The following is a 19,780-nucleotide window of genomic DNA, read 5'->3' on the forward strand; positions in this document are numbered from 1 at the left end:
GAAAAATGATGACTTGTTTGCCCAGTGTTCGGACGTTCACCCTGTGGCTCCCCTGTTCTCCATGGCCTCTGTTAGTTTAACCTCTCTGGCGCTAGTATATGGTGTGTGCTGTTTTATTTAGCATCGTTGATACCTCTCAGCTACCTGCGTATCGAACCTGGCAGTGACTGCTGGAACGAAAGGGTCACAAGAAAAGAGGGAAAAAGTGACGAACAAATAGTGCAGGAGGAGACAACACAATTATTCAATTATTTTGACAAAATGGCTGACCACAGAGAACGAGACTCGTATTATTCACAGACTGATCCACGATCTAAAAATGATGATCCACCGAATTCGCGTTTGTTTGTTATTTGCCATAAGAGTCTGGAAGAAGATGATCTCAGGAAAGCATTCGAAAAGTTTGGTAAAATTGAAGATATATGGGTTGTCAAGGATCGCACAACAGGTGAAAATAAAGGTAATTTTCTGAAGGTTTTTGTTTGTTCTTTTATAGCTATCAGCAAACTTCCAATAAAATTTAATTTTGTTATGACTTGATAAGTGAAGGTTTACTGTTGTTTCTCGACAGGAGTGACGTACATAAAATTTTCGAAGACCTCTGAAGCAGCTTTTGCACTTGAGGAAATGAATGGGAAGATGCTGGGATCAGTGGGACGGCCAATCAAAGTCATGATTGCATCAAAGTAATAAATTATGAATTCCTTGTAGAGTTGGAACCAGACAGATGACTAAGTCGATCCATTAAAATATTTCTTGGCCGACTTTTTAAAAGACAGATAAAAATGATGGACCGTTAACCTCTCATCCATTAACAGTTGTCTTTCAATGTTACGTGTGACCAATATGTCAGGGGTTTCGCGAATTTTAAAGCAATATTTTCAGATATACAGTAGCATTACTGACAGGTGGACGATTACAGAATTTTAGAGCTTTACATAACCATTAAAAATAGATAATAAACGCAGTTTGACGTTAAAAAAAATAAGAGCACAAGTCGAAAGAATAGGCTGAACAATCAGATTGAAATTTTTTAGAATGCAATTCTTTCGATTTTCTAATTTTGATTCGATACTACAGACGTATAACAGATGAAAAGATAATTTTTCCAAAACGATATCTTTTGGACAGATATTAGTACCTGCATATCTTTCACCTCAGAAATGACTTTCCGTAGATTATCACAATTTTTATTATCTTTCACATAAACTTCAAGAATGTCTTATGTCCCTGTAACATGTCATTCTTTAATCCCCAGTATATATCTACAGAAAATGATCTCTAAGCTGTTTTCATCTTCGTCTCATCTCAGACATATCAGTGACATACGTAACGCAGCCATCTTGAATTTTCCCCTAGGGAAAGTTGGGAAAAATGTTCTTCCCCTAATTTTCAGATTCATATTTCTCCAGCACGGGCGTTCATTTGACACACTACACATTTATCTGAAATAATCACAATAAATAATATTCATTTGTAATTTGTTCACTAGCCGTGATCAGGGATCAGTTCGCGAGACGAATGAAGAGGAACGCTGGGTACGTCTATTCTGTGTCCTACCAAAATCGATGAACGACCACGACTTGCAGAACGAATTTTCGAAATTTGGTGCAATTGAGTACGTAACAGTGGTAAAAGACAGAAACACAAATGAGTCAAAAGGTTTTGGGTACGTTAAATTTAAAAAAGTATCTAGTGCAGCAAGAGCTTTCGAGGAATGCGATAGAAAGTACAAAGCTGTCTTTGCTGAGCCAAAGAAGCCAAAGCCAGATCATTCTGAGCCCAAATATAACAATGGCATGTCAATGCCTTACGAGACCATTGGCAACAGCTACGGTAGCGCAAATTTTAGTAAAAATCCAATTGGCCTTGAAATTGCAACAAACTATCAGAATCCAGATGGCTACATAAGGCTCCAGGTTATTGCGCATCCTGCCCTGAACCAGGATCAACTCTGGAAGTTGTTTGATATCGTTCCTGGTCTGGACTATTGCCATTTGAAGACCGACGTCAGATACAGAATGCCACGGGGACAGGCAACAGTTGTTTACTCTCATCCGAGTGCAGCAGCATATGCTAGAGAGAAATTTCATGGATTTGAATATCCACCTGGTCACCGCATGATCGTTAAGCCTGATATGGCGGGTTTGACGCCGCAAAAAAGTACAGTTAAACCCGGTGGATCGAGTTTAACCGGTATTAATGCCAGAACCGATCTAGCCCACCTAGCGGAAACAATTGCACAAGCTACGTCGTTGATACAGGCGGCTGGACTAACGGCTCCGAGTTAGTTTTTTTACTATTATTCTCGTTACGCAAATTGAAAGTTGTTTTTGCGATGGTTTAGGTGGGGGTGGGAGTGGGGGTTTTTGGAGATGATTTTTACGGTCAGTGACTTCCCTGGGGGGTCTAGAGAATTTTAAGCCTTTAGGGAGTTTTGGAGCGATCCTTAATATTTTGAGAAAGATGGAGGAACTGTAAAGGAATCCCACTTTTATGCCGCTAATTTAATCTCTCTGATCTTTTAAAATTTTAACCAGACTTTAGGACACCAAATGACCAAAATCTCCTGATGACTGCAGGTTTGGAGCACGCGATTTCATTGAAATTGCCACCAGTGCTACCAATGGCTAGTATAGATGCTGAAGTCGAGAAAAGATGTTTCATTGTGTGTGGACCACCTGTGCCTCCCATCTACGCTATGAAAGATGCATTCTGTAGATTTGGGAATCTCATTGACGTGTACATGCTTCCAGGAAAAAATTGTGGGTATGCAAAGTATGCCAGTGTTGAAAGCGCGAATAAAGCTATCGAGGTAACTATCGGTATTCATTTTAAATGTGATATTAAGGATATCTAAGTACGAAGAAGAAAACACTTAATTGTGTTTAAAAGGCCGTCCCTACGTTTCTGGCTTTTCATAGTTTATTTTTTATGGCTGTCGAGCCCCTTTGGGGGTCCGACTTGGGCCTAAATTCAACTCAGCGCACAGGACATGGAATTAGAATGGGGAGGCACGGTAAAGACACTTCCTCTTGCCACCACTGGAGCCCTATTGAATTATTCTAGCCTCTCCACGGGCGGGAGAGAGGCTAGATCCAAGTAATAATTCCTCAATTACCTGGATATCCTTAAGGACAGGCGACGATTAATCCCAACATTCTTTTTATAATGAATCGATTATAGGTACTTCACGGTCAAGAAATTTGTGGTTCTCGGTTGAAAGTTCTGGAGGCCGAGGAGCGTAACGACGATCGTCGTAAACGTTTGCGGATGGATGAAGAGGAGCATTAAAGAGTGAACAGCTTTGTTTTTGTTTTTTGTATCACGTAAGTAGATGAAAAATATCATGAGAAACTGAACCAAACGGCGACAATATTTTATTGACGATTTGAGGAAGAAACGATAAATAGTTAAAGAGAAAAAAAAAATACATAATTTTTTTTTGTATTTATCTTCACAGACTGACTGGTTAAACACAAGCTGGACGCACGCAACGATGAGACTATAAAAATATGCATATTAACAATAATTTCTAAGACTCAGTTGACCTCCGTCGGACCAGCAACAGAGGAAAATTATCTACAACAAATATTCACTACTTTGAAAAGCCTGCTCTCATATTTTTTTTTATTCCTTCACAAAATCAACATTAAAAAACTCCAACATTGCATCACTTTATCTCACACGGAGAGAAAAATATTACTATACTTTACGATACTTTTTATCCATTTTCTTCTCCGTACAGCTTCACAATTGCAACACTCAGATCCGAAGTATTTCTATTTGTTCTGCAGATAGGCCTGTGCGAAGACTGATTCATTTTTAGTAGTCTCTTAGATTTTGTTCATTAAAAAAAAAAAAAATAATAATTGTCTCGATGACTAGCTGTTCATCAAATGCCGATTGTGCTTTTGGAGGAAGTGATAACGGAAACAAACAAAATAATCGTCGCAAAAGATTCATAAATTAATGCAAGTGAGGGACGTCCAGAATATATTTTTATACAGCTAAAATGCTGGCTGAGTAAACGCAAAGTAACTTGACGTAGGATTGGATGAAAAATCTAGCGATTTATAATAATATACAATCATTTGTACTAAATGACATTTCTTTGTCAATCCCACATTGTTCGCACAGGCTTGCATGTCTAGCCTGTGTCTTAAAATGTATTTTTTATTTATGTAAAATCTGTGTATATGGGTTTCCAAATTTTGAGATAATTAAAGTAGTTACTTTATCCTTTTTTGGGAAAATAAAATTAGGGAGACTCACCCTAGTAAGAAAATTCTTCTCTTTACCACATTCATTCATTCGTAGAATGTGATTGTTCATTCGGATCATTTCGCTAGTCTTTCAGTGATGAATTTATTTGCAATGGGATTTCTTTAATTCAATGATGATCATTAATTACTCATGTTGACTGTACACGTAAAGGCTTAAGTATTAGTTTACGGATAGACTCATAAAATTTTGGGAACTATTCCAGTAATATTCGACAGATTAGATTTATTTGCTTTACATCACGGATTTTTACATCACAATTTTTTGTTTCTAATCAGCTAGGGCCACTGATCAGTTTTTTTGGTACCCAATACTGGTACAAAAATACAGATTTAAAAAATACCAACAGAATTCTGCATTTTTTATTGAGGACACATCCACAATGATTACTAAATAAAAGAAATATTTAAACGTATAGATATTTTAAATGCTGAAAATGATAGGAGAATAATTGGAATTCCATGACAAGCAATAACTCCGTAAGTGAAAACAAATTTTTTGTTTGTCATACAATGGAGAGTGAAACATTTACTCTTGACACTTAAAAACTAATGGACTGTATGCTGACTGTAACTGGAATGTTGACATAATGAAAAATACACTGTATATGAAGGAAATTGGATGATATCTTTTCTCAAATAATTACCGATACCGATTCCACACGTACGTACTCATGATATTTTAAAGAATATGTCTTCTCCATTTTCAGGATATGTGATGAACATGATGTACCTGATGGCAACTGTGATATTAAGAAGATTATTTATATTTTACTCCAAAGATATAAATCACGTTTTGATAGATATATATGAGTTTATGAGAAATGAAATTTCATTGATGATCGATATCAACCAAGAGAGGTTTTATAAATTTTTGTAAATAATAAATTTTTGAGAAAAGAGCTCGGGCGAGAGAAATGGAAAATAAAAAATTGTACATTACAGTTAATTTTGTGAACTGACGGAATTTATTTTGCGAGTGGCACAATAGGTCTAATGAGTTCGTGAAATATTTCAATTTGATGTAATTTTTTATTTTCTGCGTGTTGAAGTTCGTTTGGCGTAACGATCCCAGATATTCCAAATTATGAGGGATCAGGACTAAGTTCACATTGGAGTTTGAAGTACCCCAGAGTAACCGTATCCTTGCGGTCCAAAATTGCGTATGTAACATTCTGAAGAATAAAAGTCTGAATGAAACTATCACCAACTCCGAGGAGAGGAAAATTCAATAAACATCACCAGAGAAAAAGCGTGAAAATTATGTTTCGAAACATAATCTGTTAGCGAAATAAATTTAATGAAAAATATGAGTTGGAGTTCCGTAATTTTTACTGAATATATCCCCCGTTTGCGGATTGAAAATTCTGGCAAAAATTTGTAGTACGTTTGCAATAAATTTCGCCACAGTGCTCATGGTAGGTCAACGTTTCCAATGGTTTTCGGCAACAGTAGCAGCTGAAGCAAATATTATGGTAGGGTACTCCGGACGCAATCTGTGAAGATAAAAAATTGTAGAAACCAAATTGAAGACCATCCTCGTGTAGTACAATTTGTAACAAGTGCGACGAAAATATTGTACAATATTCTATTAAACAAATTCACCTGCATTTCTGCTCGATAAACTTTCAATCCGCAACGCTGACAGTCCACTCCCCCACCGAGGCACTCACAGTTGGCAGGTGCATTTTGCCAATCAGGGGCTGGTCTGAGATGACTATCACACGATTTACGACACGGAAGGGTAACACTACACTTTTCGAATACATTTCGGCGAGCAGGACACCTTCAAATTTACCCAAAATTTGCAAAGAAAAATTATTTTCGTGTTCGAGTCACGGAAAACCGGGAACAATTTTCAAGACAGAGAAAAGCGCACTGACCTCACTGGTCTCTGGCAACATTGAGCTGCCCCTGGACGCGGTTTCAATGGCAGGCAAGCGAAGCCAGAAACACCACAACCCCCTGCACAACCCCCGCTACATGATCCGCATCCCCGACGATTATTGGACTTTTCCAAACACTTGTCGATTTTGCAACAGCTTGGGGGTGGTTCACAATTTTTGGAAGTTCTCCAGGAACACCCGTGACGAATAATTGGGTCTCGATTTAATGTGTTCTGACCGCAATGACATCCGGAGCCACCTCGTAATCTCTGTTCCCCAATCGGACGAGATTCTTTCACTTGATCCTCTTCAACAGCTTCCTGATCAACATTTTTTACAATTTCTGGCGATTCTTCACGATGACAGGCGACTTCGCGAGTCATTGGATCTTTCGGAAGGGCTTTTGGTGTGATTTTCGCAAGATCGTTCCCATCAGGAAGGGATGTAGACCTTCTATAACTTTTTTTTATCAATCGAAAAATTACGCGACGATTTCATTCTATAGAATTTCCTACCCCCAAATTTCGTTTCGGAATCACGGGAAAGAACCCTAAACCCTATAGACTATCTTTCTCCATAAAAAGTAAAATGAAATAACATATATTCATTACTTGGGGTTGTAAATCAATTCATTAAGGGACGATGTCGAATATTCTCCACTTGCATGAGCCCCACAGTCGCTGTTTTCTCCGGATTTCCCCTCGACATCTGACTTCGAGATGAAATTTTCGGGAGCTGCACAGTCACTAGAATCACCGGAGTCACTTCGTTGTTGCTTTATTGAACTCCAAAAATTATGGGCGACTGCTTTTGGCTTTGGATAGCACTTTTTGCAGTACAGATCATCATCATATGTTGTCACGCTAGAGCTGTCCAATGATTTTCCACAATTTCCTGGAACAGAATGAAAGCTTCAACTATTACAAATTCAAAAACAGTTTTTCCTTCGGTGGATCCAAAGTGACGTCTCTGCACCCCTTCGCGGAGGGTAAATTGTCCTTTGGTGTCAATCAGGAGAAAAGATATCGTTTTAATCGTCGAAAGTGAAGCTTTTCGAGTCAGATAGTCCCACATGTCCTTTTTTTTATTGTCCAAGGTTCGAGTCTATTATGGTAATGCGGATTATGGCATTACAATTACGGATTATGGTATTATGGATAGAGACTATTATGGTAATAAAATGAAATGAGGGTAGTACTAACGACAGGAGAAGCAAGAAGCATGAAAAACTCTCCCCAACGCCAACTTCTCTTCAGCAAAGTAAACTTTACAAAAGCATCGTGAGCAGATCCCCGGCATTTACTCATTCATCTGAATAATTAGACTGAAGAAGTTACATTTTATTTTTCCGTCCAATCGTACTGCGATGATTTCGTTGAGGGACAAATGAACCTCACTCATTACTTTCTGTCCTTCAAGGCTTTGAGATTGTCACATTTTCTGGATGACATGTGGGGTGTCATACAAACAGACAAAGAGGATAGACCAAAGTAGAGGCTCAGTTCGGGGGGTTTGACCGACGCCAGTTTCTCCACATTACCGGCACGATTTCACCCCCGAGGAGACGGGGCGCCACGAGTACTACTGACGTGAATAACCCAGTGTGAGTGACATAGGAAGAGAGAGGGGGAAAGATATTTCTCTCTCGCTCATTGGCAATTTCTTCAAAGTCTTTCAGGGGGGGCAGGGCGGTTCGCGTTTTTCTCGGCTCCTGGGCCTCCTAGAGCGAAATGGGCCCGGATTTGGGCTCATACCGTTTTTCGCCCATATCTTTGGAAATATCATAGCTAGGACAATTTGGCTGGCGCCATTGGATTCGTGAGACGATTTCCGATTTTTCTAGGGGTCCGGGAATTTTCTAAAGTCGATTTTTCTAGTTTTTCGCGTTTTTCTCGGCTCCTGGGCGTCCTAGAGCGAAATGCGCCCGGATTTGGGCTCATACCGTTTTTCGCCCATATCTTTGGAAATATCATAGCTAGGACAATTTGGCTGGCGCCATTGGATTCGTGAGACGATTTCCGATTTTTCTAGGGGTCCGGGAATTTTCTAAAGTCGATTTTTCTAGTTTTTCGCGTTTTTCTCGGCTCCTGGGCCTCCTAGAGCGAAATCGGCCCGGATTTGGGCTCATACCGTTTTTCGCCCATATCTTTGGAAATATCATAGCTAGGACAATTTGGCTGGCGCCATTGGATTCGTGGTAGGATCGAACTCGAGTCCACAGCATGCGATTTGAGGACGCTCGCTTTGCGCCAATATAGCAATTAAAATATTGTATTTAGCTCTTGGTACATGCTTAACTAACTGGCCAGGTGAAAATATTTCTCTCCTGACCGGGAAAAATAGATCTTTTAAATTAATTTTTGTAAACCTAAAAACGACATATTATGGCTGAAAAATCATAAAGAAACATTTCAAAGGCGCAGAAACCTATATCTCCACTCTCGACTTGTCCCCGTGGCAGCGGGACTGCTACTGAGGCGTTACCGGCTTGGCCGATATGCTGATACCCCAGTAGGATTCGTGGCGCCCCGTCTCTTCGGGGGTGAAATCATGTCGGTAATGTGGAGAAACTGGCGTCAGTCAAACCCCCAGAACTGAGCCTCTACTTTGGTCTATCCTCTTTGCAAACAGACATGTTTCACATTCTCTGCGATCTAATTACCGGCTAAATTATTACCGACAGTAATCACGGTCTGCCGACTGCGACGAGTTGTCTCCGGCTGTCGGCACAGGCGATTCCTTCATTAGGAACCTCGCTCCGGTCGACCGCAGTCGAGCTGTTCTACTGGAATCCCTAAATGAGCCCCTAAACCGCTATTAGCAGAAGTTAAGGCTCCCCTCAGCCGCAATCGGAAGCTCAGTCACCCCCTCGAGCATCAACCCCTGTTCCCGAAAGTTAAATAACCCCGACCGGGCCGAGATTGGAATTTCTCTCAGGAATTTGCTTTTTTCAATGAGCTGGAGAAAATATTGAAGGACATTGGATGAAGAATAAATAAAAATAATTGAAAATTCATTTTAGGAGAATTTTTACTCGACTTTGGAGGAGTCGAGTCGAGTCGTGGTTTTCTCTTCATTCCATTTCCCCTGATTCACCATTCTCCGCATCGGCGACGTGAAACTGGTAAAAGAGAAAGTAAGAGGATTAGAGGTGTGTCATGAAAACGCCTGCCCTCGACATGACCAATTAGTTAGAAGCGCTACAAAACAGCGGGGCGCTTGGAAGATTTTACCCTCCATCAGATGCTTGTAGATACAGCTCCCCTGTTAATTCTATCTCCTGTGTGTTCATTGCATCATTGCTGTCAACTTATTATGTAGTTGGATATGAGATATGCCATCCTGGACTATTATTTTCTACCTCAATTTTGTGGAGAACTATATCGAGAAAAAAATGTGTGAAAATTACTCGCTGGGTACTACAATCGAAGTGCAAAATACTGAAATGTGCTTTACTCACACATAAAAATTCCTATCAATACCGTTAATTTTGTAATTAATAGTATGTGGCTTCGTACATTTCACTAAATAACACTATAAAATTTGAAGGACTATCATTTGTTACTTGAGGTTAAATGAAAAATTGATAGAAATCTTTTAAAAATTCCTGTTTAGATCAGTTTATTTTATTGGTCCTTCACCTTTTTTACTATGCCACATCATAATTTTTTGGTAACTCATTACGATTGGTTAACGATAAACGCCGACTGTAGCCGATTGTTGCCGACGTTGGACTTCGTCATGGGAAATGTTGCATCAGACTTTGAATTTTTACGAGGTCGATGTGGAAGTTTTCTTAAGCTGATAAAGAAATTTTACTATGCGGCATAGTAATTTTTCTCAGACTTGAAGTTTGCGCCGAGATTGTAAGGCAGCACAGGAATATTTATCGGAATGACACTATAAAAATTGTCAAATTTTTCTCTCCGTGTAGTTCCTAGTGTAACACCACATTATATTTTATCACTAATTTTTACGTTCGGCTGTGGAATTTGAAGCACTCGAAAAAAATAAGGCTGAGGCCCCGCTCATGATGCCTTCAGGAACATCCCCCAGAGCAACGGAATTGCTACTTTATAATTTTTGAAAAAATATAAATTCTTTTCTAGTCTCTCTTCCTCCGCAAAATAGCGTCTCACTTCACGGAACGAATCCAACTCATCTATCACTCGCCTTCTATTAATTTTACACTTGAGAGGGATCGGGGGTTATTTCCGTCTCCATTGTCATGTCTCCCGTTAGTAAATGACTCGTCGATTCCATGAATGCAGCACCACTCGCAACAACAATTAGAAGTCATGGCATGTAAACGTTATGTCTGGATTTTTCCGATCGCAGGGGAAGTCGGGGCATGACGGGGTAGTTGGGGCGCAACGGGATGTCTAGAAAATTGTCTGCAATTTTGAAAATTTTGTTATCGAACGCATGAAAATTTTAAAATACCCGAAAAAAACCCTTTCAATTTCTTCAGTTTAAAAACGTATATTAATTATTATTATAATCAAGGGGAAGTTGAAGCCCTCACGGATTATTTATTGCTGTCATTCACGGGCAACAACAATAATAATTCACGAAAAAAGCTATGAGGAAGAGCCGGGGAAATTGTTAATCTGTTCACAGAGAGAAATATTCTTGAAAAATTACGTATCTGTTCCGTAATCAGTCAAAATAGTAATTAGTAAAAATTACGGAATAGTTACGCTTTTGTTCACTGAACGTTCGATACTTTTGTCTGAAAGTTCACCGAAAAAGCGCGTAACTGTTCCCTAATTTTTACAGAATATAATTTTGACTCGCAGATAACAGAACAGACACGTAATTTTTCAAGAATTTTTCTCTGCGAGTGATCTATCAACAATTTTCCGATAAAATTGTTCATAAAGACTGGCATAAAAACCTTTCCAATCGATGTGTGATCTAATTCACCCCAGTTATGCCCATTTCACTAATAAAATACTGAAGGTCGGCGGTTTAAATGTAGGAGACATTTTCAATTGTCGCCCAAAACATTTGTGTTTAACGCAATCGATCATCGCACTCCGTATTTTTCGATGAATTAGGGGAGAACTACTTGCGCAGGACGATCTATCATCCTAAATTTTTCATTGCGTCGCCTTTCGCCTGCTGCCGAAAAAGCCCCCCTCCCTTGTCCAAAAAATTTTGATTTTATTTCAATTGATCTTTGACAATCCACTACTTTCCTTTTATCCCTACGTAATTACCTCTAAAAATAAAATAGTAAATTTCCGCCTCAATCAGATTCTACACATATTGACCCTCAAAGTCTCCGCATCCCATTAAAATATTTGAATTTAAAGGCCCCCAAAAGTTCTCCGACTCCCAAATATTTCATGCGTGACAGTACGATTAATAATCATCCTGGGATTTATTATTCAGATTAATGAGTTTTTCTGAACGAGATTCACCATCGCATCATTGAATCAGCACAATATCTCATGATCAAAATTGAAGGTGCCACATTCAGTTTTTTTTTTTTTTTGTCACGCCTTGCTGAAGAATGGGTGATATGTATTCTGTTTCACGCTTGATGAAGCATCCTGCATGTGTACCGGTACAATACAATGCAGCCTCGCTGAGCACAGCACATAGCCAGACCCAAAAAAGGTGTCAACCAGTTCTATAACTACTCTTCTACCCTTCTTCGCTCACATCTAGGTAAAGCATCGGTGTTACGTGTCACTGAATAAGACAGTGAAGCATTCAATACTCCTCACTTGGAAAGAACTATTCCGTAAACATTTCCACAAATAAATTTTTCCCGGCATTTTTCCAATTTTCCAATTTTTCCTGCAGGTGAATAGCTAAAATTTATTAATTGTATTGACTTATTTTTATTGAATTAATAAAATTTATTAATTTTATTGACTTATTCTTCCCTATTTCATTAATAAAATCAAATGTAGAAAGTAGTAGAGGCTTTCTCCCCAAAATTGGAAGCTAACGAGTGAGTAAAAAGTGATAACGTCCGCTGATCGTTGATAATAATCAACCGATCATCGTGCACTCTCATCACGTCTTCTTTGGAACTTCCAAAGGATTACCCAACGTAAGAAATCCACTCGATGCCCTCGGGACTCATCTCGTCCTTAAAAAAATCGCATGTGAAAAAGTAAAAACTATACGACGACGGGATGGGGAGAGATGAGGAATTGTTTGGGTATCTGGCTTTGAGTATAGAGAAATGTTGCACGACAATCAGAAACACTCGTCTCACGTGTCACCGACATATACGTGGTAAGGGACATATATATATACATATATATCCGCACATCGAAGGGGGAAATCACGTGCACCATGAATCGGCTATCGGGCGTCACAATAAAGAGATCATATTTGAATCACTAGCATAAGGCTATGATTAGATCAATTCGAGTATTGGGGCTCTCACGCAGACCAATGGCTTCAAGTGAACTCATCCCCCTATTTTTAATTAATCGTTTACGGGGAGAACAATTCACTAAAACCCACCGAATAAATACTGAAGACAAAGGAATGAAAAATTGTTAGAAAATATCAAAAAATCAAGGAATAACGTCGGAGGCAGTGCGCTAAAAATGGAAGATTTGCACTCCGTCAAAAATATCATTCTGTCATTCTCACAGAACTTGAAAGTGAGCTTTGAAAATGAAATTAAATATCATTTCCCAAAAAGTTATCTCTCGAAAAATGAAAGAAATTCAATTCAAACAACTAAATATAAACGCAAAGCGATTTCGATTGCTCGACGATCCACAATAATGTAAGCAGAGAGAGCATCATTCTATGGTTCCTTAAAGCTCATGATATAAGAGCTTTAGGAGCCTCTTTCATCTTATCGTGGTATCAACGTCAAATACACCCACTTCACGTTCATCGTTTAAATAGAACGCGCCACACAGTCGTACCCGAACGCCGCAGTACTACGGAAAAACCTTCACCACCACCACTACTCGAAGGATATACTCTGCTGCTTCTCTATCAGATGTACGTAACCAGTTCTCATCCTCAAATCATGGGAGTCGTGAGATCAAAATCACATAGGGGTGAGGGATTTCTACCCTGTACGTTACTAATAGAGCTGCTGCGATGTTATCGAAATTCCCGAGGCTCCGAGTTATCGATTATATTTTTTTATTAACTCGGAAATTAATCCATCTGACGCACAGGTCGTACCATCGATTTTCCATGAGTCGATTGATCCTTCGACGTTCGATTTGTCCTTCCAAACATTGATTCGAGACGTGAAGGTCGCAGTTTAGCGGTGAAAAGTCACATTCAGAGGTTCTACACGTATGAAATAATTTTCTGTCCACTTGAATCATTATCCTAACATCTATATGTAAGCACATACATATACCCCCTCCCCCCCCCCCAGCGCCCCACTCCACCGCACTCCTCCCCCATCCCTTCGATTTTTATATTAAGCACTCGGCGCCAGAGATATTAGAAAAGAGAGCTTTATATATTACGTTTGTGAAGGGCCCACACACTGAGATTTGGCGTACTCCCCTTACTATACATTTCTCACTCTCATCCTTCACCATCTGCTCTCATTCTCTCTCTTCCGCCCTTTCCCAGCGCTCGCCGGCTCGACTTGCGATTATTCAATTCATCGGCCTGTCAAAAACACCAGTGTACGCTGGCTTCCCTGGCCGTTTCGCTGTCTTTGTCACCTCTTTCTCTACTTCCCCTCACTCACATCCTGCATATGTGTTGAACATCATAACCATGAGTGGGTGTGTGTTGGACCTATCAACCTTATGTACCCTACAGAAACGATTTTCCATTTTCTGGGTTTTTTTTTCCCTTTTTCATTTCCAGTGGGTCCGCTCACGGTTCATAGGCGATGACTCGCGCTACCAAATCCTATGTACGCAAATCTGGACTATTTTGGTTTATCGGGTTTTACGGGGTGTGGTAGACAGTCAGGGGGTTGGGCTGAGGGTCAACAAAGTTGGTAGGTGATTATTGAACGGAGAATCTTCGAGAAAGGAACGAATTTTGGTGATTAATAGGGAAAATAGTTTTTTTGGGCGGCGGAGAGAAATATTGAAGAGAATTACGTTTTTTTTGTAATTCTGGAGTGAAAAGGTATTTTTGGAAAATTTACGGAACTGCCTCGGAATTTTTTCTGAAAATTCCGTAATTTTTCTGAAAATTCCGGAATTTTTGGTTGAATTGACAGTGAAAAATTACGATAGTGTTTTGAAAAATTTCCTCGTCGATTCCGTAATCGATGAGCGAACTGCGAGTTTCGTAATTTTTACGGAATATCTCTCGCTCCATGAATAGAGATAATGGCAATTGATTTTGAAAACTAAAAAAGGTACCGTGGAATCGAGTTAAATTAAACTAAAAAAATAATTGTTTTTTCTCACCGTACCACTTGCAATTACATGGAGCGAGAAAAATTGAATTAAAATGACCAGACAAAAAATTAAAGAACATTTCAAAACGTAAATTAGAACGAAGGGGAATTCAATAAAAAGTGGGAGCGGGCCCTGACATCGTAGCCAGCGGGAAAATCGAGGAAAAATTGCAGAAATTTTTACGCGGTCCTGGAGTGGAAAAATAAGAAGAGCTGAACATTCCGTAAAAATGACCCTGACCATCGGGGAATTCTTTGGTTTTCGAGCTTCGCTAGCCAACGTATCGCCGGTGGGGAAAACCGTGGAAAACCCTGAACACAGTCGCAACCGGTCGAGGTGGATCCTGTCTCCACCCTCGCACCAGTTCAAGCCCAGTCGACACCCCAGTTCACACTCGGCGGGGTTTCAACCTGCGACGGCTGGACACCCCAGTTAATTTGTCGAAAACACGTCTTTTCGATATTCAACTGATTTTTCAGAAAAAAGTGTCACTATTTGCAATCCCCAGACAAAAATTTTTCACACAGAATTTGTTGTCATTGAGAGTGCTTGATATGTGTGGACAAAAATGAATCGTCTGTCTATAGCTGTGTTCAGTCCATCTCAGTATGTTATAGTTTTTATAGTTTTCCTCCGAACAGTACCGAAATGTTCGAATAGTTTTAATAAACAGAACCAAAGAAGAAACAAAAAGGAATGAATAAACAAGGGCCTTTTGTCAAAGGGCTCTAGAGTGTGAAATCTTTGGTCACTAGGAGACAGTTGATCTGGAGACATCACTCCATCAATAAATGATTAAAGTTGATAGTTAAATTGTTTTTATATTATTGAGACAATCCCTCTCCAAAATTCAATACTTTTCTTTCAAAATTTCTGGTAATTTCTGAATTATATTATATTATGTTGAAAATTATGTCACAAAAGTTTGTTGACATCCTGACGACGAAACATACAGACGAGGGACAGAAAAAAACATTTAATAATTTTTAAAAATCTTTAAGGAATAGTACTGCATTGATGACAGTATCGAATGCAGTGCGGCATATCATTATTCAAAGTTATAGTTGGGACACAGTAGGATAGAATATTCAGTATAGTAAACCGGGGAATATAAATGCCAGTGCGTCACGTGTCAGTAACAGCCCCTTTTTATACATCGCTATGATATTATCATTGGCGATCATCACTCATTCTATCATCCTCAACTACTACCCCTGTCGATATTAACTGCATCAAAATTTTAATCATTACGACAAATTTGTGCAATTGTTGGATTGTGGAACTCACCCCGAAGTAACAGAATAATTTCGACCCCAACGGTACACGGAGGAAAAAAAAATGCCAATTTTTATGGTGTGATTATCTTAAAAATTACTGCGTTACAATCTCGACGTCAACTGCAGGCATGAGAAAAATTACTATACCGCATAGTGAAATTTCTTAATCGACAACGTTTCCCATGACGAAGCCCCACGTCGGGATAATCGGCTACATTCGGCGCTCTTCGTTAACGAATCATATAATGAGTTGAAGAAAAATTGCTGTGTGGTACAGTAAAAAATGAAAGAAGGGTCAATAAAATAAACTGACCTAGATAGAAATTATGTAGAGATTTCCATCAATTTTTCATTTAACCTCAAATAAAAAATGATAGACCTTCAAATTTTATAGTGCTGATTAGTAGATTTTACGAAGCCGCATATCATTAATCACAAAATTAATTCCAAAATTTACGGTATTGATGGGAATTTTTATACGACAGTAAAACACATTTCAGTATTTTTCACTTCGATTTTACTCTCCGGTGCAGTAATTTTTCCCAGACTTTTCCCTCCGCATATGGTAAAAATTCTCATACATCCCCAGCCTCCCAGTTCTCTCCCCAATTACCATACGTCCGTTAAACTTTCATTAATTATTTCATAGATTCACCCCCAGAATTGTCCCCAACCTGGGCCTAGGGTCGGCAAAAAATTCTCTCGAGTCAGAAAAGAAAAGTTTTTCGCGAAAATTTCCTCTCAATGCGGCCCAACCAAAACTTTAATGAAACAACGGCATTAAAAAATAATAAAGAGGCTGTTCCATGCTTTGAATTTATATGAGCGATAAACCTACCGATGGCAGAATATAATAATTCTCTACTCAACTCTCCCGATGTTCATTTCATTATTTTTTTCCACTTCCCTTCGTCGTACTCATTTTTTTTCACCCTTCTCTGTCTATCTCTCCCATTCGAGTTGGTTTTACCTCCTCCCGACTCTTTCCATTCTATTTTCCATTCTGGCGATGGGGCGCATAGGCATTTTCATTTCTTTCCCTTTCCCAAGTTTCAGCGGTCGGGTGAGATGCTGATAAGTCGCGACGCAAAGGGGTGAGCACTGTATACAGGGATGAATGGTGGCGCGCCGGCGTTACGAAAGCCGCGTCTCTGTGATATTGTCGAGGAAGGCGTGGTTTTAATGCGACGTCCACCCTCTCCCGCCGATAAAATTCTCAAGCGCGTTTTGTATACGTGTTCCGGAGGTTTCGGAGCTTTAATATGTGAGCATTTTTCCTCTCCCTCTCCCTCTCCCTCTCTTCCTCCCACCCCCATCACCGCACCGTTCACCTACACTTATTTCCGTTCCTCTTATTATTTCCTATTGATGAGAAATGAAAATCGGAATGACTCTTCAAGGATTAATAATGTATGTGGAAGTACGAAGAAAAGTGATAAAAAACATTCTCGCGCTTCCACGGGAAAAGGGCGCAAAGTGGTGCCAGGATAAAATTCCAGTATTAAAGGCTCCAAAAAAATCCAGAGCAGTTCCCTCAAATTTTCCTCCAGGACTTTCCCCTCCGGACAATAATCGTCTTTCTTAGATTTTCCGAACAATTTTTTCGTCGCCAAGATCTCAATCCTTCTCTTCCCCCTTCTTTCCTCCTTTCAACCCCTTCACCAGAACAAATCGTTCTCCAAGGACACTCTCTCCCGGAGAAAAAAAAAATCCGCAATTCCCGTCCCATTTCATTAATTTAGAAATTAACTGGCTAACATTCTGTCGATAGTAAACCGACAGACGTCCAGTCATTATATTCACATTTATGTTATAGGCCACGAAGATAATAAAGTTTGATAAGGGATGTAGGGAAAACTGAAGCGGGGTTCGGTGCTGCGGTGCGGGGAGGACGACGTGAAGAGGGGCGAGAGGGGGGGGGGCAATCCGGCTCTCGAGTACTCCTCCCAAAAGAAGGAGGGAAACACACCTAGAACATATACACAATCCAACTGGGGTGGTAGACATGGAGAATACGGAAGAGTAGGGGTGGAGAATGTTGTGTGGGCGTGGCTAGGTATTACCCCCGTTGATCGTGGATTGGCCAGTACGCTGAGAGGCATTGTCAAATAAAATCCAATCGTTGGACCAAAGGAATTCGCATATTCCTCTGGAACTTTTTTTTTTTTTCCCTCTTTTTACCCCATTTTTTTTTTTCCTCTCCTTTCTCTTCTCGTTATTATACCGTCTAAAACTGTACGAGCATTTTCTCTCTCATTCACCCCACCACGTGCGTTGCAAAGGCAGTTTATATACCCAACAGGCCCGTCTATTTACCCATTAAATACGTATGCGCATGCGCAGACAATCGACCATTTAGTTCTCTCCATTCTTCGGTGATTTTCAAGGGGTGTGCAGTTTCGTTTGATGGGAGTATGATTTTATTATGGCATTACCGAACCCAAGCCAAACCTCGAAATGTTTGCCTCATGGGTCTCCACTATTTTGAACGCCCGTTAAGGTACCTCTACCAGGGGGCAGAGGGTGAAAGGAGAGAGGGGGTGTGGGTGGGGAGGGGGGTGGCTGGGGGAGAGAAAAAGATATGTATATCAATGGGTAGGGATAACCGGCGAATAAGGGATGAAATAAGAGAAGTCGAGTGGAAGACAGATTTCTCCGAGTATTTCTCACTCCCTCACACCCCCATTTTTTCACCTGCCACCGGCCACGCTCCTAGACTTACTGACTGCCTCCTCCCTCCCACCCCCTGGGGGATCACACGATGGCAAGGGGAGGGCAAAGGGGGGAGAGTTCGAATAGAGCATCATCCCCTCCCCCTCTGCACAACACATCCATGGAACTTCTCTCTCTTCTAACCAGAAACCTATTCATTCGGTGCTCGTAGTCACGGGGTGAAACGTCTCGTGTTAAAAAGGTGATATTTTTTTGTTCCGTGGGATCTAGTTTACCGGGAATAGTCTGATAATTTGCTTCTGTTTAGGAGGATAGTAACAGGGGGTTGGATTGGGGAGGAATATTGGTGGGGGTGGTGGTGCGTAGCAAGATGTCCTCGAAATTGGATTAGGATAAATAGATGTTTTAGTTAATCGCTTTTTTTGTGGTGAAATGATACCCTCGTCAGCCACGATGCTGAAGAACTTGGAGCAACGAGCTGCATCGAATTTTCTAATGGAGAATTTACTGCAGAATAAAACGACAAATGGTGGTGATTTTAGTTTGACATTGAATTGGGCAGCGAGTTTGATGGTAAGAAAGCGTGACGAGTCGTTGATCGGTTCGAGTGACAGTGTTATGAAGAATCAGAAGCCGGAGAGTGACATTGATCGTGATATTGATGATGAGACAATGGCACATACCGATGGTGATTTAGAAACTGAAAGTGAACTGGAGATAAACGTTGATATGACGAACAGTTATCACGAAAGATTGTTGCAATTTCGATTAGGGAAGGGATTGAAATCGGATGACGTACAGGACGAGAGATTTGTGCGGGAGGAATCGGACAGGGAGTGGATGAGTTTTAATGTGATTGAGGATAATTCGACGAAGCCAATGAAAAGTGATGAGAGACTTGCCAATGACGAGCCGTGTAGTGGTAGTTGTGCTGATGATCAGTGTCAGAGTACCTTGAGTCCGAGTCACTCGTACATCAGCACAGCTGTGGAATCACGAGTCATTCAGACGAAGGAAAAACCCGAGTTGAAGTTCGGGGTGAAAGCTATACTAGGGGTGGATAACGACAAACGACGCAATTCGGGTAATAAAATTACTGAGATTATTTAAAAAATTGTTGATATGTAACTCATTGCTGCGTAGGATTATCGACAGGATGTTTGATGAGCCGACAGAAGCTCTCCACAGGTTGTCTAAGATCTTGAAAAATAATTTTTTGGCGAAGATCCTCACGCGAAACTGTAATCAGTTGAAAACACTTCACTGAAACATCGAATCTTTGAAAAATTTTG

At 40.1% G+C, this 19,780-nt stretch overlaps 2 protein-coding genes across 11 annotated transcripts; one reads left to right on the top strand and one right to left on the bottom strand.

The window, feature by feature from the left end:
• The first annotated feature begins 95 nt into the window (after positions 1 to 95).
• On the top strand, positions 96 to 5,209 carry LOC135168383 (RNA-binding protein 45). Of its 8 annotated transcripts, none has more exons than XR_010300033.1 (7): positions 96 to 460; positions 572 to 686; positions 1,493 to 2,286; positions 2,541 to 2,815; positions 2,993 to 3,102; positions 3,187 to 3,329; positions 4,994 to 5,209. XR_010300033.1 is itself a non-coding variant. In XM_064132500.1 (6 exons), the coding sequence occupies exons 1-5, from the start codon at positions 262 to 264 to the stop codon at positions 3,067 to 3,069; spliced, it is 1,557 nt and encodes a 518-aa protein (XP_063988570.1). In that variant the 5' UTR covers positions 96 to 261; the 3' UTR covers positions 3,070 to 3,102; positions 3,187 to 3,457. The 8 variants fall into 8 exon arrangements, 6 of the variants coding, with proteins under 6 accessions (XP_063988570.1, XP_063988569.1, XP_063988571.1 ...); XR_010300032.1 differs by lacking the exon at positions 4,994 to 5,209 and adding an exon at positions 3,464 to 4,901; XM_064132500.1 differs by lacking the exon at positions 4,994 to 5,209 and having other exon boundaries at positions 2,896 to 3,102; positions 3,187 to 3,457.
• LOC135168386 (muscle LIM protein Mlp84B-like) lies at positions 3,461 to 7,637 on the bottom strand. Of its 3 annotated transcripts, none has more exons than XM_064132507.1 (6): positions 7,372 to 7,637; positions 6,781 to 7,063; positions 6,167 to 6,622; positions 5,889 to 6,069; positions 5,619 to 5,779; positions 3,461 to 5,458 (listed from the first exon to the last, which is right to left on the bottom strand). In XM_064132507.1, exons 1-6 carry the CDS (start codon positions 7,466 to 7,468, stop codon positions 5,116 to 5,118), a joined length of 1,521 nt encoding a protein of 506 aa, XP_063988577.1. In that variant the 5' UTR covers positions 7,469 to 7,637; the 3' UTR covers positions 3,461 to 5,115. The 3 variants fall into 3 exon arrangements, with proteins under 3 accessions (XP_063988577.1, XP_063988576.1, XP_063988578.1); XM_064132506.1 differs by having other exon boundaries at positions 6,167 to 6,628; XM_064132508.1 differs by having other exon boundaries at positions 5,257 to 5,458; positions 5,671 to 5,779; positions 6,167 to 6,628.
• Positions 7,638 to 19,780: the final 12,143 nt, after the last annotated feature.

Source organism: Diachasmimorpha longicaudata, chromosome 13 (assembly GCF_034640455.1).
Source record: "Diachasmimorpha longicaudata isolate KC_UGA_2023 chromosome 13, iyDiaLong2, whole genome shotgun sequence".
NCBI lineage: Eukaryota > Metazoa > Arthropoda > Insecta > Hymenoptera > Braconidae > Diachasmimorpha > Diachasmimorpha longicaudata.

Coding starts and splice junctions, on each gene's coding strand:
- LOC135168383 (XM_064132499.1), top strand. CDS start 262: ATGGCTGACCACAGAGAACGAGACTCGTATTATTCACAGACTGATCCA. Junction 687..1,492: donor AAAGTCATGATTGCATCAAA/GTAATAAATTAT, acceptor TTTGTTCACTAG/CCGTGATCAGGGATCAGTTC. Junction 2,816..2,895: donor GCGCGAATAAAGCTATCGAG/GTAACTATCGGT, acceptor TGTGTTTAAAAG/GCCGTCCCTACGTTTCTGGC.
- LOC135168386 (XM_064132506.1), bottom strand. CDS start 7,468: ATGCCGGGGATCTGCTCACGATGCTTTTGTAAAGTTTACTTTGCTGAA. Junction 7,064..7,371: donor TGCTTCTTGCTTCTCCTGTC/GTTAGTACTACC, acceptor ATTCTGTTCCAG/GAAATTGTGGAAAATCATTG. Junction 5,459..5,618: donor GCAAACGGGGGATATATTCA/GTAAAAATTACG, acceptor TTTATTCTTCAG/AATGTTACATACGCAATTTT.